General features: G+C 37.3%; 1 protein-coding gene across 1 annotated transcript in view; it reads right to left on the reverse strand.

Annotated features, from left to right (window-relative positions):
• Window positions 1-232: 232 nt before the first annotated feature.
• The window catches only part of PRKAR2B (protein kinase cAMP-dependent type II regulatory subunit beta), an 88,512-nt gene continuing 69,826 nt past the window's right edge, over window positions 233-18,918 (reverse strand). The window contains exons 5-11 of the mRNA XM_065666017.1: window positions 10,802-10,908; window positions 8,506-8,659; window positions 7,144-7,245; window positions 6,473-6,547; window positions 5,542-5,607; window positions 5,242-5,380; window positions 233-3,775 (exon numbers count right to left, since the gene is read on the reverse strand). Of these exons, the coding sequence (XP_065522089.1) occupies window positions 3,642-3,775; window positions 5,242-5,380; window positions 5,542-5,607; window positions 6,473-6,547; window positions 7,144-7,245; window positions 8,506-8,659; window positions 10,802-10,908 (777 nt within the window). The 3' untranslated portion in view covers window positions 233-3,641. The remainder of the gene's footprint in view (window positions 3,776-5,241; window positions 5,381-5,541; window positions 5,608-6,472; window positions 6,548-7,143; window positions 7,246-8,505; window positions 8,660-10,801; window positions 10,909-18,918) is intronic.

An 18,918-nucleotide genomic window follows, 5' to 3' on the forward strand; every position in this document is an offset into this window, starting at 1 on the left:
TAGGAGTTTGATGTGCCAGGTCTGTGAAGGATGACAGCAGATACTGATTTTATACATCTGGGAATTCTTGATTTTGAAAACCAATAATGCTTGCCATGGAAAGTCTGCTCTAAACTACAAAATTACACAAATCGTAACCTAAGTATCCCAGGGTCACCATACAGAAAGCTTAGAGCACCCAACATTTCAAACAAACAAAATAAAACCACCAAAACCAAACCACAACCAAATCCGCCTTTCCAGTAAGAATAGTCTTTACTGAATACAAAAGAAAACACAAAGAAAGAAGACAGAGTGGCAGTGATTTAGGCTGCAGATGGTTTCACATTGCTCTTCACAGATTTGCCCCAGGAGTTCCACAATCAGTCACTTCTGGACCTCAAACGGGAGATCCAAAGGGAATGGTTTCAGAAGTGTTTATTCCAGATGAACTTGAACAAAATCCCATAAAGCACAAAAAACGGCATTTTAAAAGTGATGGCATCAGCACTAATTCCAAGGAGACTTGTTTTCCTCAGGGTTTGAGTCTTGTGATCGTCTGAGGGCTGTAGTTGAATTTTGTTTCTCATGGTTAAAGCATTTGTAAACATTTGCTGCCATGTGGGTTCTCTTTAGCTTAGTAACATGTGAGCCCATGAATGCCTTTTTCATACAGGATTTCTCTTAGGCTTTTCTCCCCTCACCCAGCAGGGCGTATTTTCAACATTGGAGCATCTGGAGTTTTTCTCCCCTTTAGAATTTAGCCAACTATTCAATTCATTTAGATAATCTGGAGAACTATACATCACTGGTGAGGTTGGGAAGAGAGGAAAGAAACAAACATGTATGTGCCAACCAACTGCCAAAGCTCTGTTCCTTTAGTGACCTGACTACAAATAAAGATGATAAAAATCTTTAATAACAGAAGCATCAGTGAATCTAACTATGGACACGGATAGTCTTATAAGGTAAACACGATACAGTTTAAAATTATTAGAGCTATCTTTCGAAAGGTCATTAAAAATCAGTGACTTGGTATGATTTCCTTCTTAAGGTGAACACTCACCATATTTATGACATGACAACTGGCATGTTTGAAGTATATGTATGAATAGACACAGGAGAAATCCCATGTGCTAAGTGATGGAGGATATAATGATTTGGATGAAACTTACAAAGCAACAGTTTATTTCTGCTGGTTAAACTGCCCTGAATTTACCAACAAAGAAAATTACAGAAAACATCCACTCCCCAAGAACAACACAATAAAACTGCTACAACAGGAAGTTGTACTTCGGGACTCAGGAAATCCGAAGTCCCTGATTATCTTAAATTCGTCACTGCACAGCTTTTCCCCAGATATAAACTCCAAGCAACTCATCAAATACAAAGTAGCTATGGTGATTACCACACAACCATGTAGTCTATTCTGAGCAGAGAGAGCATTCACAAAACATCTCTTTATGAAAATCAACATGAAAGAATTCCAGTTAAGAATTATGAAAGTTTTAAGAAATGAATATAAATAGGTCACTTGCAACCTTATGATAATGGAATTAGAACACAACAATATCAATAAACAGAGGGTTTTTTTATATAAAAGTGTTGTTTATTGTAAGGAAACTTTAAATATAACCAACGATATTGAAAATATGATGACTGGCATTTATGGCCTTGATAGGAGTTTACTGCCATACAAGTAATTTCTAGCATTTTTTCTTAATCACATCAAGCTAGTGCAAAATATAGGTAGCTTTTAGAGATTAAGCATACAGAATGGCAAAGTGTGGATTTTGGTTACCTGATATTTCCTTCTAGTATAACAGGCTTCTCTTTTTTCCATAAATCAAAAGTACAAAGGCAATTTATCGTATGTGCAATTATTCATACCAGGTTTCTAGGTTAAAAAAAAAAAACAAACCCCCAAGAAACAACAACAATAAAAAATAAAACCACCCAAAAAACCCCCATAGTTGCGAATTTTGCTCAAATAGCATTTTTTAGGAATCTGACGTATAATTTATACCATACTGTAAGATATAAATTATATGTTGTTATTATATAATCATCATTTCATTTACAGGTATGATTATATAAGTTGTCAGAACATATAACTAACTATAGGATAATAATTACATTGATGTACACAAATATATGGCATTAGAAAAGTCATTATCTAAGAAGGAAAGATGGTAATAATTCAGGTGTTTGAAACAGGGTAGAAGCAGCCTTCCTACAGTTCTTGTAGTATCATGTTGGCAGAACTATTGCCAGTCTCCATTATGTGCACTAGCTTTCCATGAACATCGACAGGTCAGTAAGCAGTATTAAAATTGGACTGTGCCTGAAATTTCCAGTCACAGACCCTTGTAAGCAATGAGCCCTGTGCTCATAATTAAGATGATATTCTCTCTCCTCAGTCTCAGAAGGTATCCCATGCTACTATGGCTAAAAAGATACTATTTTATGATGACCTACATGTTTGTGAAAGCAGGACGTGTTAGCTTTAACAATGACACACTTTACAGACTTGTGCAAAGCTTTTGAATATTGATCTTTCAAATAAAAAATATTTTTGCACTTCCTGATAAGGGTTTTTCAAGGACAAGCTTAGTTTAGCATGGCTTTCGGTATCAATCACTTCAGTAATTGAATCTGGTCTTTGACAGCCAAGATCAGACTGTAAGAAGAGAGAAATACAGAGATCATTTCATTTGAAACAGGTAAAAGATTTAACAGATAAAAAAAGTGAGGTCTAAAAAAATCTGGAGAACAAGCATAGATAGAGAAGACAAAATGCATAAATATAACACAAGGGAGAAGGAAAACAGCATAGGGTTATATATGATTGGGTAGAACATGACAACGACCTATGCCTTTAAAGCATGAAGGTTAATTTGTCAGCTGTCCTCACTCATGTACAGAATACATGTAACTAATAAAAAATGCAATTTATTGCAAAAATATACAAGTCCTCTAAATTGCATAAGATATTACAATGTCGTGCTGAAACATGACATATTAAACAAAGAGGACTTTAAAACAAATTACAAAATGTTAAAAATCAGATTTGGGTCATGAGCATTACACAAAACGCATTGTCATGCTTTATCTTACGATTAGTCTTGTGATTCACTACATCTGTGATAAATGCAACATAAAATCATGACAACTGTAATAGTCAGAAAGTAATATCTACTGTATATCTTCTGTATTAATACATATAAACACTTTGTGTGCACTAATACTTTCAACATATCACATTCAAACTAACAGTCTTTCCAGAAAAGTTGTAACCTTTTTGAAGAACAGAAGATGGTTTAACAAGTTCATGGCATGTGGGGGGTTTTTCTGAAATCTACTCTAAGGAAACGCTGTGTGAAAGGACTTGATTTTCAAAGGTGCTGTGTTACTACAGGGCCTCTTGATACCAGATGAAACTATCAATGCTCAGCACTTTTAAAAATCAAGTCCGTTATTTATTAAATTCCTGTTTTGTTTACTAGTATTTCCACTCTAAGAAGTCAAAAAAAATACCCCCAAACCCATTCTTAAAATCACAGAAAATGCTTGGCATCTATAGGAAGAAAGACAATTTCTCAGTGGACTAACCACTACTGTGCTATATTCTCATAACAGATCTTGTTGCTCCAATGTTTAGTTCATGCACTGGTATCGGCAATGTCCATGTTTGTTCCAAACAGAGCAACTAGCTGCTCTTCATAGTTTGCAATGTTTCTTTTCAGAATTTCCATACAAGGTCCCAAAAGCCTTTCAAATGCCTGCACATCCATAACTAATATAGAAGGAGAGAGAAAGAGAAAAAAAATTACAATGTGCATGTCAGTTGCAGACACTAATCTTGGTGTTCATGACATTCCAATGTAAGGTTTTAAATGAAAGGACAGATACTACTGAGGTATATACTTTGTTTGCACAGAAGAGAATCACTTACCGTAGCAAGATCAACCAACACATTGCTGCTGCCTTGAAACTTCATAAACAAACATAGAATTTGCTGCATTTCTTATTTTGAAAATATTTTCTTATTAAGATTTATGTCACCCAAGAGCTGCTGAAGAAGTCTGGATTCCTCCCAAGAATGCAGTTTTAAGACCCTTGAGATTTACAAAAAATACATCTTTTGCTGATGTTACTGGCTGTATTTGGGGGCTAACTTGGCATATATCCTTGCTATTTTTACTTGCTTCCACCCACAGTGGAAACTGTAATAGATACTTATTTCCCAGCAAACATGCAAAAAGTTGGAGGCAGTAATTCACATGTAACGTCAGTGCACAGCTGACCAGAATTTTTTTTACCCGATCACATACTATTATCCATTGTAGTTCTAGGGAACCAACAGGCCAGGGAGGAAGCTTCATACATGAGCCAGCTTCCAACCTAGTGGCCTGTAGTCTCTTGGCTCCTGAAAAAATAGTCAAGATCTCTGCTATTTGGGAAGTGCCAGAGATCTTTGTGACTCACCCAGACTGAATAATGACACTCTTCCTCACCACTGCCTCTTAGTCTTTCCTGTCTATCCTCTTTGATCTTTATTGCCTGATCACTTCTGTGTGTTCGGAGATAAGGATTTAAAAACCAGTACCTTTATAAGTGAGAAACTTCTGGTTACTGGCTTGGTAAAGTCATTCGAGAATGCTAATCTGTCTTTGCAGTATACAGTTTTCCCATAATTAGATAAAAATATTTAGGAGGTAAGCACCAGACCACGAAAAGCAATGGATGTGAAGGGTTATCTATGAGCACAACTCCTTTGGTCTTTGCATTCCCTATGCCCAGGACTACAGTGTGATTAAATTAACAGCTTGTGAAGACAAAGAATATGCTAAAGCTTAAGTCATGGTAATAAAATGGGACAGGATTTTTACCACAGTTATTTCTTGCATGAAAGTCTACTGAGAAAAGAAATAATTTACCTTTCTGCAGGGTATTAAACATTTACCTGATAACTATAAATGGTTTGCAGCAATACTCTCTGTAATGTCTGGAAACAATTTTTACTTCCGTGCAATCAGAGAAATGGTGGAGAATTTGTGTTTAATACCAGTTATTGATTACAAATAATTTTTACAGATTAATTATGTAAATAGGAATGCAAAGTAATAGATGATAAACGGTCTTATTTGGGTAAAGGTAATTCAATCTTATATTCTGGAGAAAGACAAGAGTTCACAATAAAAACAACCAGGTAGATTAGGTGTCATTTCACATTAGATATAAAATACTACTGAACAATACCTAAACATTTGACAGTGCCAAGAGCAAATGCAGAGGCGGCTCGTGGTTTGTTAGTTACAAGCGCAAGTTCTCCAAAATACTGTCCTCTTGAGCATCGAGCTATTTCAACTGCTCCATTCTCTTCTACATCTTGTTTATCCTGAAATATCAGGTAGAAAAAGAGAAAGGAAGATAGAGAATGATACACAGATTTGCTGAACTCAGGACTGCGTAAGAAAAATCAGCACCAACGGTAACATTACTGTTCAGCACTTAGAATACATCAAGATTTAAAAAATTTTGTGGTTTAGGGATGTTTACCTTCCTTGACATTATAATCCTTACTTCTCCAGATTCCACAATGAAGAAGGAATCAGCCAAGTCACCCTGTAGAAGAACAAAATAAATTGAGTAAAGGAAATGTGAAATTTCCTTTTTAGTTTCATGCTAACATTAAAATATTTGCTGCCAGCGCCTTGAAGCTCATCCTTTAGATATCTGTTGCAAAAGAACGAACTTTTAATGTGAAAACCATACTCTAGGCACATAATAATCAAAACACCTATGCAGAACTGACAGCAAGGCTTTTTCATGCAAAGACACAGCTGACTGTGCCTTACCGAAAAAAATGGAGAAAAACAATGTTATAGAAGATTTTTGGATCCTTACTCTTCTTTCTCCACCTTTGTATTCCTTCCAAATGATCTCCAGTATCGTAATCCTCCAAAGGCTATCTGATACCCAATAATTATTTTGGGGCAAGACAATCTCAGCTGCCTACCCTGAAGAGTTCACTTCTGCATTCTTCTTCAAAAGATTATCATGTTTTAAGAACACAACGTAAGTCTTCAGTGCTCCTAATGGGGAGATGGCTTAGTGGTGGACTTGCCAGTGCTGGGTTAACAGTTGGACTCAATGATTTATCTTTTCCAGGCTAAGCAATTCTATGGTTCTATTGGAAGCAAACATTCTTCGGTATAGTTCAAATTTCTAAGTATACTAAAAATGTTGACTCCTTTATACCAACTTTATACCATACTCCTTGATACCAACAAAGGGATGTTCTTCAAGGTACCAGAAGTGAAAAATTAGCTTCTGAAGCCAAATAATCACCGCTCTTAGACTGAAGATATTTTTGTTTTGTTTTGGCTGAAAAAGAAAAGCTTAGCTTAAAAGTATGTATTGTCTATAGATAAAATGTTAAATTGTTACTTATTGGAATAGAAAAACTAAAACTAGAAATAAACTGTACCTGAGCAATGATTTGTTCTCCATCTTTGTACACTTTGGTACCAATCACATCAACCACTTTTAAACGCTCAGATACCTTCATTTAAAAACAGAAAATGTAATAAATATTTGGTTAACATTACAATATTATACTTAGAAAGCCCTTTCTTTTCATGAATCTTTGCACAGAAAAATGTATCTTTATATTCCTGGTTTTGTAATCAATAAAAAAAGGAAGAACTGCTGAACAGTGTTACAGAAGGTGTATTATAGTCTTAACAGCTAGATGTTTTGATAGGGCTTCTATTTTTGTAAGAAGTCTATGTATCCCAAGTCTTCAAAAATTATTTTCAGAAAAGCATGCAGGTAAAAATATAGCCGTTAAATGAAAATATTTTGTAATTACCTAAGTCATTGTTTAATTTTATTGGCTAATATCTAGTAAAATTAAGCTTAATAAGGTAAAGGTAAAAAAAAAAAAAACCCAAACATACATTTTTAAAAATACAATATTAACAATAGCTCTTTATCCTGAAAAATGAGAAAAGTCAAAAATATGGTATCTCTACAAAACAAATGTATTAAAAATTTTACTGTGGAGAAAAACTGAATTCCAAATTCAAACTTTGCAAAAGCAGAATCTTATCAGGTACCTCTCATACAACCATTAAAATAACACAACAGAAATCTTACTTCTAAAGATTTAAGAAATGGCAACGACTGAATAAAATTTTCATACATTCTTCTCTTTTTGGCATTATTTTTTACAATGATTCTTCGGAACGTTACCCTGTCCTGTAAACATAAAGAGGAAAGGAGAGTTTATTAACAGAAAATACATGCATGGTAGAAAATACTTTAGACATGGCCGAATATGTCCAAATTGCCCAATTTTAGTCAGTGTAGCCATCAAACTAGCTGGCTAGTCTCCCAATACAGTCAGTTGAGAAAGATTCCTCTAGAGGTCAATCAAGAGCTCCTAAAGTTAAGCTCCTGATCTGACTCACGTTGAGAAATGCTCTGCTCTTTGGCAGAGAATACATACAGAGTTTACATATAGAGGGTACAGAGTTTACCTTAAAACAGGTCAAGTAGGTAATTTAAGACATTTAAGAAAGCCTCAATATTTAAATATTTAATTTACAAAGCTTATTCATTATCCTGAGGTCCCACACATACTGATATGTACTCCAAGAGGTTTTTATATTCTTATACAAACAAAACCAAAATACACTGGGTCTTAGGTCAGAGTCCACTTTCTGCTATTTCAGCAGAACAAGACTAATTGCTGCCCTAAACAGCCAACTGGACATTCCTTAGTGTTTGGCAATCCCAGTGAAGCAGACAGATGGAAAAACTACATGTATGCTGTTTTCTTCTCTTAATTTCATAAGACTGTGTCAGAGAAAGAGGTGAAATGGTTTGCAAACCTTCACTGCTATAGGTGGGACTTGCTGGCCAACAGAACCCAACACAGTTTAAAGCCATTCTTACAGTGTCCTAAACCCTGCCATGATCCCAAAATTCATGTGGATTAAAGTGGTGAAAACCCACATGCTTTGCTTTAAGAGGAAAATGTTTTCTTGGGATCTGTCATTACATTGATATGTTCATCTTGAAGAAGGTGGCTATCCCAATTTCACTCTTTTGGTAAACTCTGTTACTGTTGTCAAAGATCCAGATAATATAACATTGAAAAATAACCTTGTATTTGAGTTGTACTCTGGAACCAAAGGCATTTCCTATCAAGATGTGGGAAAACATTTTATGTATTTGTCTAAGCACTTGTCAAGTGGTATGCAATTTGGGAAATGACCATTAAAACAGAATAACACAAAATGATCTTTTTTAAAAAAAAACTCTGTTTTCTTAAGCTTCAGGTTTGCTTCTGCAGATTCTGGAAAAAAGACAGCATTGTGTTGGGAATTCTCAGAATCTTGAAAGTTAAACTTTCCGAAATTATATTTCTTTTTAATGCTGATACAGCAGACCAGTGCAATTTATATAGAACATTTTTAAACAACTAGTATCTCTTACAACAAGTATTTCACTTACCAAGCCCCAGATGGCACCAGGAGAGGTAGCTATAATTGTAGCTGCTCTGGGTGTATTGTACATTAAGGCCAACTCACCAAAACTTCCTCGGTTATCATAGGTTCCAATACACCTCCCAACACCATCGCATTTTACATAAATATCATATGTACCTCTGTCAATAAAATATGCAAATACAGTGAGTAGAATCCAGTCTGGTCTTTGCTAAGCAGCCTCTCACTCACTATGTTGTGTTTTTTTACCATGAATTCCAAAGATAAAAGTGTTTGAAACATACAGTCACTTATTAAACACCTTGCAGAGATGTATCAATCACTTCTATAAATAAGAAAAGTAGTTCCTTTTTAAAGGGAAGGATAGGATTATTAGTTTTTACATTAAATCAGGTTAAAGATAGAGTGAATGTACAGTGATCTATCAATCACTGGAACTTATTAAAAATATCTAATGTAGTATCTCTTTCTTAATTTTAAACACACTAAATACAAATGTAACAAATTTTTGCAAAAAATTGCTATGGTATGGTCACTGAAATAATAATACAAGTTATTTGACATTTAAAATACCCTGAAGTAGTAATTTATAATGTAATAAATAGAGGACATGCAGGAAACAGAAGGAATGGATATGAACACTATTTAAGATTATGAAATAAAGGCATGTATTTATCCAATATATTTTGGATTACTTCTTCCCATCATTAAATTAGGAACTTTTTTTTTTTGCTTTGGGAATGCATTAATATCTGGTACCTCGTAAAACACGACATAGCCATCCTCATTAATGCTGAGTCATCATTTTGTTCAGCGCTGAATATTTGTATGGTATGTGTTGATAAATCATATGAATGCAGAACAAGAATCTGTACAATGATCTTACTGGTAAGGGACTTAGAGATGATTCACTGCACCTAAAGACTGCAAGACTGACAGAATACTGTGAAGTCCCTGCAGCTTTTTGGATAAGAGACAACAAACTGTAACCTCATGAAGCTGAAAAACACTGACTCTTCTGCAAAGAATCCTTCCACACTCCTATGATCTTCTGACTTGAGTATTTCAGTGGGGAGGGATCTGTGATGATCATCTACTCCAAAAGTTCAGCCTCCTCAGGGCTGAACAAAAGTTAAAAGCATGTTACTAACGTCACTGTCCAAATGCCTCTCAAACACTGACAGGCATAGGCCATTGACCACCTGTCTAGGAAACCTGTTCCAGTGTTTGGCTACACTTTTGACATAGAAATCTTCCTGATGTCCAAACTGAACCTCCCCTTGTGCAGCTCTGAACCATTCCCATGCATCCTATCACTGGGTACCAGGAAGAAGAGCTCAACACCTCCCTCTCCACCTCCCCTCATCAGGAAGCTGTAAAGGGCACTGAGGTCACCCATTGGCTTTCTTTTCTCTAAACTAAAGAAACACAAAGTCCTCAGCTGCTCCTCACAGGACATGCCTTCCAGCGCTTTCACCAGCTTTGTTGCCCTCCTTTGGGCACATATAAGTAACTTAACATCCTTCTCAAACTGTGAGGCTCAGAACTGCACAGACTACTCAAGGTGAAGCTGCACCAATGCTAAATACAGCAGGATAATCACCTCTTTTGGCTGGCTGGCTATTCTGATCTACACTGACCACAAGCTTTCACGTTTCTTTAGAGTTTTTAGCATAATATTTCTTTCAAACTCTCTCAGAAATCACTGTGTTAGCCTAAAAGTAAAGGCAGAAATAAGAAAAAGTGTTTTGGGACAGCCTGGTTGAGCCTGTGCCAACAGATTAGTGAAGGATTCCAAAGTAAACACTCTTTCTAACACACTGGATTCAACAGTGATCAACAGCTTTGTGATCAATAAGATTTTACTTAGTTACCTGCTTTTTCCGATACAGATTTCCAAATGAAGCGTAATGACTTAGCCACTCTAGGACTAATAACATTCATGTAAACAATAAAGTTTGCACATAGTATTGAAATGCAGTAAGATTTCAAATACTGAGCTGTAAAACTTTTACCATGGTGTTTTGCATTAGATTTCTTTCCACGTAAATAAAGCCAAAACCAGCCTTTGGGATCTAGCAACACATAAAGAGGCTAGGGACATATTTCCATATGAAAATTCTGTCTCCTTTCAAAAACCTCTCCCTGTAGCTCAGAACGCTGCACTGGCTCATGCATGTTCTTCTCTTTTTTCACCCCATGCAAACATATGTAAGAGTTAAATGCAGGTACAGAGAGAAACAGATTTTTCTCAGTGGACTTTTGCATAATGCTTTGTGCTATAAGAAGACACAGCAATTCACCTATCGATGACGTAGAAGTTGTCACCATCATCTCCTTGATCAATGACATGTTCCCCTCCTTCAACCAGCTTTTCAAACATCGCATCTAACACCTGAGACATCTGTTCCTATTTAAAAGAACACAGGCAAAGACAAGAAATTATCATCTGCTTTTAAAATTTTACTCTTCAAATTAACTAATTGACCAGCCTCCCAATACGCTGGTAAAAAGTGTTCATGCATGGAAAACATTCATGCTACAGAAATGCATGGATCAGTCGGAAAGACAGTTTTATCTAGTATTCAGTGTTAGCTTTTTCCTCCTCCAGAGCCCAGCTTCCCTTCTTGTCCCTGCCAATGATAGCATAGGTCTTGTCTGCAGTATTATTAGCTCATGAGCATCCAAAGACAGAGTTTCACCCTTCAGAATTGTGTAACATACGCAGTTAAAAGAAAGAGCTATATCCCCTGTTGCATGCAACACACTTACCTGTTCTTGTCTTAGAATTATTGTACAGGATTTAGACTTTTAAAATGATTGTAAAATATTTTGAAAATCTAAATTATACAATGGCTGCACACTGGCGGGATAGATGTAACCTTAAAGGCCTGCAGTGCTTTGGCTGAGTAAGTAAATGCTGGACTCAGGAAGCAGGATTTTGTAGACAGGACTCTAAATTACTTTGCTAATTTGAATGGAATACAAATGCTTAGAGAGAAATGTTAACGGACCAACAAAATGTCATCATCTGAATTATGACTGTCTAATAACAAAAATCACATCATTCATCTTGTTTGGTGTAAATCTGCTAAAATCTAACTATTTACATTAAAAAGAACTCAAATACAGCTCATTGCAGATCATATGAACTATTATTAGGATTATATGAATCCTAAAAGTGTAACTTAATAATTTAAATTTTATATTCAGTTTATCCAGCAATATGCCTAAAATTCTGACAATAAGCACAAAACTATCCTCTACTTTTTAGAGCTTTATAAGTATGGCAAAATCTTGGAGCACATTCTCCTGGAAGGCATGCTAAGGCACACGAAAAACAACAAGGTGCTTGGTGACAGCCAGCATGGCTTCACTAAGGGGAAATCCTGCCTGACCAATTTGGTGGCCTTCTATGATGGGGCTATGGAACTGATGGACAGTGGTAGAGAAGCTGATATCATCTACGTGGACTTGGGCAAAGCGTTTGACACTGTCCCACATGACATCCTTGTCTCTAAATTGGAGAGACATCAATTTGATGGATGGACCACTCGGTGGATAAAGAACTGCCTGGACGGCCACACACAAAGAGTTGTGGTCAATGGTCCATGTCCGGCTGGAGACCAGTAACGAGTGGTGTCCCTCAGGGATCGGTGTTGGGACCGGTCTTGTTTAACATCTTCATCGCTGACAGGGACAGTGGGATTGAGTGCGCCCTCAGCAAGTCTGCTGATGACACCAAGCTGTGTGGTCTGGTTGATACGCTGGAGGGAAGGGATGCCATCCAGAGGGACCTTGACACGCTTGTGAGGTGGGCTGATGCCAACCTTATGAAGTTTAACCATGCCAAGTGCAAGGTCCTACACCTGGGTCGGAGCAATCCCAGGCACAGCTGCAGGGTGGGCAGAGGAGAGATTCAGAGCAGCCCTGCAGAGAAGGACTTGGGGGTGCTGGTCGATGAGAAAATGAACATGAGCCAGCAGTGTGCACTCGCAGCCCAGAAAGCCAACCGTATCCTGGGCTGCATCAAAAGGAGTGTGACCAGCAGGGCGAAGGAGGTGATCCTGCCCCTCTACTCTGCTCTTGAGAGACCTCACCTGGAGTATTGTGTGCAGTTCTGGTGTCCTCAACATAAAAAGGACATGGAAGTGCTGGAACAAGTCCAGAGGAGGGCCACAAGGATGCTCAGGGGACTGGAGCACCTCCTGTATGAAGACAGGCTGAGGAAGTTGGGGCTGTTCAGCCTGGAGAAGAGAAGGCTGCGTGGAGACCTCAGAGCAGCCTTCCAGTATCTGAAGGGGGCCTATAAGGATGCTGGGGAGGGACTCTTCATTAGGGACTGTAGTGATAGGACAAGGGGTAACGGGTTCAAACTTAAACAGGAGAAGTTTAGATTAGATATAAGGAGGAAGTTCTTTACTGTGAGGGTGGTGAGGCACTGGAATGGGTTGCCCAGTGAAGCTGTGGATGCCCCTTTCCTGGCAGTGTTCAAGGCCAGGTTGGACAGAGCCTTGGGTGAGATGGTTTAGTGCAAGGTGTCCCTGCCCATGGCAGGGGGGTTAGAACAAGATGATCTTAAGGTCCTTTCCAACCCTAACTGTTCTATGATTCTATGATTCTATCCAAGCCTTTTTTAAAATGGAAGCTAAATACAATTTTACTTCACTGAGTTCGTTGTGTGTGGGCACAAAGAACAACAGAATGTCAGCATGCATCCTCAGTATCGTTGTAAAATACAGTAAGACGTCACACAGCCTACCCAGGCCATCACGGAATCATTTAACTGTGCCTCTGTTTAGTACCTTTTTTAGTATAGAAAGGTTGTGTATTTGCAAAAAAGAAGAATCATTTTACTACCAATGAATGGGTTATATTCTATTTCAGAGAAAACTGTGTGTGTGCGTCATGGGGGGAGATTGAAAAATAGGTACAGGAATTGCCTTTTAAAATCTTTCATGCTTAAGTTAACAGGTAATATTACGTCACTATCCCTACGGAAAGTAAAAGGAACTCCTACAGAATCTGCAAAATGGACCAAATGACAGTTAGTTGTCTAAAGCATTTGAAACAGCACATTTCCTTCCCTTGCTTTACATTTGAACTGGCAAAGTGGCTCCTCAACCAACAGCCCTTGGCTGCCATTTGACATGCAGAACACTCCACACTTCAGGGGAGGTTAGAGAGCAGATGTTACCTTCTAAACGCAAGCAATGCAAAAAAAAAAAAAAAAAAAGAAAAAAAGTATTATATGGTCTCCAATCCTTGGAAATTAAAATACTCCCAAGACATCTTGGAAAAAAAATCAGACTAACAAGATGGCTATTTGCTGTACTGAAGGAATAATACACAGAGTTGTAATCATTATTTAGTATGTTTTATCTCAAATTTCAGGTTAAAACATTTTCAATCACTTAATTACAAATCAAGCTCACCAAACCACAACTTTGATAGGTAAATCGATGACTTTTTCAGACAACAGAGTAGAATTCACAAATGCAATTCCTTCTAAAAAAATCTTTTAAACTCTTGAAAGTATTTAATACATTTGAGGGCTATTGTCTACTGAAGTAACATGTATTTTAACTTTCTAAGTAAATTGCAGCTGATGTAAGGAAAATCAGTCCCTTTCCCAAAGCTTTCTACATAAAATTAAGATAGACCAGATTGTAATAACCAAACCAGGCACAAGTTTTTTGCTTTTACCATGAGAATTACAAAACTGCTTGCCCAGCTTGCTCTATATGAATCCTCTTGATTCTCTGCCAGACTGAGACTCAATTTACTGACACCCTTCATAGTTAACTTTGAAAAGATAAAGATGGGCAATTTTAGAATTAAAAAGAAGATCTGTTATCATACACAGAATTAATGCTGGTATTTTGTAAAATGGTGCAGTCTGAAAGCTATTCTTCCTAAAGCAGTTCTGGCTTGAAAAAATACATATAAAATAAAACAGGAAGAGGGCTTTTTTATATCAAGTGTTTGAAAATCTGCCATGTGTAATGCCAAGGTAATCTGATAATCAATATTCTAAAGGATGATACTTTAAAATATGATAAACGTTTACACAGAAATAAAATTTATAGATCTGAAGTTATTAATCTGAAGTTATTATGTTGTGCAATCTTTATGGTTTCTGCTAAACATTTGTGATCTTTAAACATTTTTTTCAAATACAATAAAGCATTTATTTTTCTTAAGGATAATGCATTTTACAAATATCAAGAACCAAAACTAAAGTTTAACTTATTTGAAATTTTATTCTTTATATAATGTTTATTTACATACACTGATTAATATACTCAATGATTATTCTGTTTATTTAATTCTAAACATGCAAAGTATGCATTCAAAAAAAGAACAGTTTTTAGAAACAGAAACCTTTGGTTGTTGCCATGAAAGCATGCTTTGATCACCATCCTTTGTGATAGAGAAAAGAGAGGAGGGTGAATGGGCAATCTTATTTTCTGAAAGACACATTCATAATACAAACCAAATTCATCTATCAAGATTTTCTTTTCAATAGATAGATTTCCTTTATTTGAAGTGTAGTCACTGCATTTCTCTCAAAAAGTCTTTCTACCAATTAGACTTTAATGATAAGAGCATGATTTCACAAAATAATTTGCTAGACGAATAAACATGACATAGTTACAGCCATCATTGCTGTCTCAATCAGCCTTGTTTTCAAGTGTGAATGTAACTGCTGGGAAGCCAGGGTGCAAAGGAGGATTAGCTCCCTTATCGGTATCAGCCAGCATGATAGACCCTTTTGTATCACCTAAAGCAGGGATGATACGGTTTTCTTTCCTCTTACTTAGACTGAGATGATATCTACCCTAGTTTTATAGCAACTTAACTTTGCTAGTAAAGTTCTTCTGCCTATCCAGGTCAGTCAGAATCAGAGACTACAACTAGAAGTACAGACTGAACAGGACCAGGGGATGGTTTCAAGCACTGACATGATACAGTCTGGGCTGGTTTGCTATTGGTGCAATTATTAGCACAGCTGGTAGAGCTTTGGTTTGGTTTGTGCCAACTGTCACTCCTCATGACAAGGCCTGTTCATGGCTTGTAGGAATGCTTAAGCCAGGGCTTCTTCCCACAAAAGGTAAAACCACCCTGGTTAATTGCTTGGTTTGGTGGGCTTAGGAGGAGAGGAGAGTGCAAGACAGTTTAGTTTTATTTACGTATGTATGTCATACTGCACTGCATGGCCTCGGGGACAGAGAATGTCCTCTGATCTAGTTTGCTGTTAACCAATTGCTGAACTGCATAAAGGTGACAAGAATGGAAAATGTCAAAATAATCTACTGCAGTCAGTCAAACTCTGCCTTTGGGCATCCTTATTAATTCACCGACAAACAAAATATGTATTTCTAGTCAATCAAATGACATTTTTCCTGTAATTAAAGTCTTCAAAATACTGAGGAATAAGGAAACATTTAATATGAAGGGCATGTGACTACAACTGATGACTAGTAAAAACAAACCAGTTAGCAGGTAGGTATTCTTAGTCACAAAGACAGGTATTCTTTAGTCTGTGAATCCACAGTTCCCCTATTGCCCCTGAGTTCATAAACCACTTTATTAATTAATGCTCATTATGATATTAAGAAGGTAATGAAGCAGACAGAATAGCAGAGTAGGAAGTAGGGAAAGAAAAAAAAAAAGGCTTGACAGAAATACGTAGCAAAACATAGGGAGGGAAGCCACAGGAAGAAAAGGAATTCTTAATGAACAAGTCAGGACCTTGGAGAGGAAGAGCCAATTACAGAACTCATGTCTACAGGCCTCTGCATTTCTTTTTCAGGGAAAAAAAACATGTACATATATTCCCCTGAAACTCCGATATGAGTGTCAGCAGCAACATTGATCCAATTCAAATGTTTAGCTCCATTGTGTAATATCCACTTGTAAACTAATCAAAAGGCATTTAACTCTTCACTATCAAATAATCTCATTTGTATTTCAATGTATAATCAATATTTTCAAGGAATAATATTTTCCTTGAGAATATACCTTAACCTTCCTTCACACAGCTCAATGTTAAGTTAGTATTCTGCCTCTCCACTATCATGCACATGCCCATCAGACAGGCTCAGCAGCACTTTTTGTATTTTGTAACTAGTCCTCTGAGCAAGTTGGCTCATTCTTTCTGGCTGTTGGCTAAAAAAAAGAGCAGAAATAATTCCGAGTTGCAAATAGTTTCCAAAATTCTTCAGCCAAAGATGAAGGCACCATACATTGGGCAGTCCTTTTGCAGAACATCTTCAGCAACTGATTACAGAATCATTTGGGTTGGAAAAGACCCTTAAGATCACTGAGTCCAACCATTAATCTAGCGTTGCCAAGTCCACCACTAAACCACATCCCTAAGCGCCACATGTACATGTCTTTTAAATGCCTCCAGGGATACCAACTCAACCACTTCCCTGGGCATCCTCTTCCAATGCTTGACAACACTTTTCATAAAGAATTTTTAACTCATATCTAATCTGAACCTCCTGTGGTACAATTTGAGGCTGTTTCCTCTTGTCCTATCACTTGTTACCTGGGAGAAGAGATCAGCCACCTTCTCTCTCCATCCTCCTTTCTGGCAGTTCTAGATAAGGTCCCCCGAGCCTTCTCTTCTCCAGTTCCCTCAGCCACTCCTCGTGAGACTTTTGCTCTAGGCCCTTCACCATTCTCGTTGCTGTTCTTTGGACCTGCTCCAGCATGTAAATATCCCTCTTGTACGAGGGGCCCAAAACTGAACACAGTATTCAAGGTCGGCCTCACCAGTGACGAGTACAGGAGGATGATCACTTCCTTGGTCCTGCTGGCCACACTCTGATGCAATAGACAAGGTGGAGGCAATACCCATTTCATAGATCTGATGTAAGTATTAATTTTGCTTTAGAGAAAAATAGATGATTAAGTGCAGATCTATGTTTTTGGGAACCCATTAGTTTGCAAAGACCTTTGTGCCACTGAAGAGGGTAGTGCATTAACTCTGTTCAGGCATTCTGGGCTCACTCATAATATAGATAGATCTATCTATCTATCTAGGTGTTCCCATTAATTGCTCCAGCATCTGTAGTCCTAATTCTTCACCAATATTTTTAAGAACGTAAGGGCGTTATTAGAATTTTCTGTTGTAGCACTTTTCAAGGAACACTTTGGCCTTGAGTATGAGTCCACTATTCATAAAATACATTTGCATTAGGCTTTCTTTCATCTTCCAGTTAATCAACTAGAATTGATTAATCCATATTTGTTCACATTTATAATAACTCTCCAGGTGCATGAGTGGCAATATGCCCAGAAATTGCTCTTGCATATTTGTGAAGAATATGTATAATTTATTATCTTTTAGAAGAGGTTCAAGACCTATCTGAAACATTCTGTAAAGCATTAGCAGGGCACAGGTCTCCAAAATAACATTTCCCTGAAAGAGAACAGATTATCTAACACTGCCTCTGAATTTTTTGAGAAATAAGGATGAAAACTTTAAGTGCAAGGGTGTGACACAGCTTTGATGCTACCAGTCCCTTGAGCCACCCTGTTATTCTCATAATAGGTTCATCAGTGTTTTTAACTGCTGGCCATAGCAGCCAAACCAAATAGCCTGTTGTTAATCAGTCCCAGCATAAGGTTCCTCTTAAAAGACAAAACCAAAAACATAACTTCTCTAAACTGCACTGTAAAAAGTAAGAGTAGAAGGCTGTGTTGGCCACTAGGTAAGATGCTGCTGCTGCTACCCCTCTCAGTGATGAAACAGTTGTTAGGCTGAACAAAGACAAATTCCAGTAACAGACTTGGGTCTTATCCTCAGTAACAGCCCAAGGCATCTGGTTATCATCTTGTTTTATCCTTGCTGGCTTATACAAAGTGAAATTAGAGGGGAAAGAAGACATGCAGCTTCTGATCCCATTGCTAGTAACCTCCAACATCTGGATCATGAAACGGTATCATGCTTTGTGCATGCATATAGGGCAAGCAGTTTGGCACACTGTATCAATCCTGCTTCTGGTTTAACGATAACCTTATCTTATCCTTCCATTCAAATTAAACCACAGTGTGTTAGGGTGGGATAAATTTTTAAGAAAACGTGGCCTCCATTTAACATCACGTACTCAAGGCAAGTCTGATCATGCCTTAAGACATGTTGTTATACTGTATTTGATAGTAGTGTCCTATCTAGGAATGGTGTTTGCTAAAAGGCCATCATGGAAAAGCCATTAAGCACTTGACATTGCCTCTTCCCCTTCAACTCACTGACTTCTGAAATAATGTTTTTCATACACAGAACTATAGCAGAAAGAGGCTGAAGGTAAATGGAAGGGAAATAAAAGTGGAAGTGAGAGATGGTATCAATACACAGCTTGACTTTTGTTCCAGAGACTTTTAGCAGCTGAAGATACTATCTCTCTCC

This window comes from Lathamus discolor, chromosome 1 (assembly GCF_037157495.1).
Source record: "Lathamus discolor isolate bLatDis1 chromosome 1, bLatDis1.hap1, whole genome shotgun sequence".
NCBI classification, from domain to species: domain Eukaryota; kingdom Metazoa; phylum Chordata; class Aves; order Psittaciformes; family Psittacidae; genus Lathamus; species Lathamus discolor.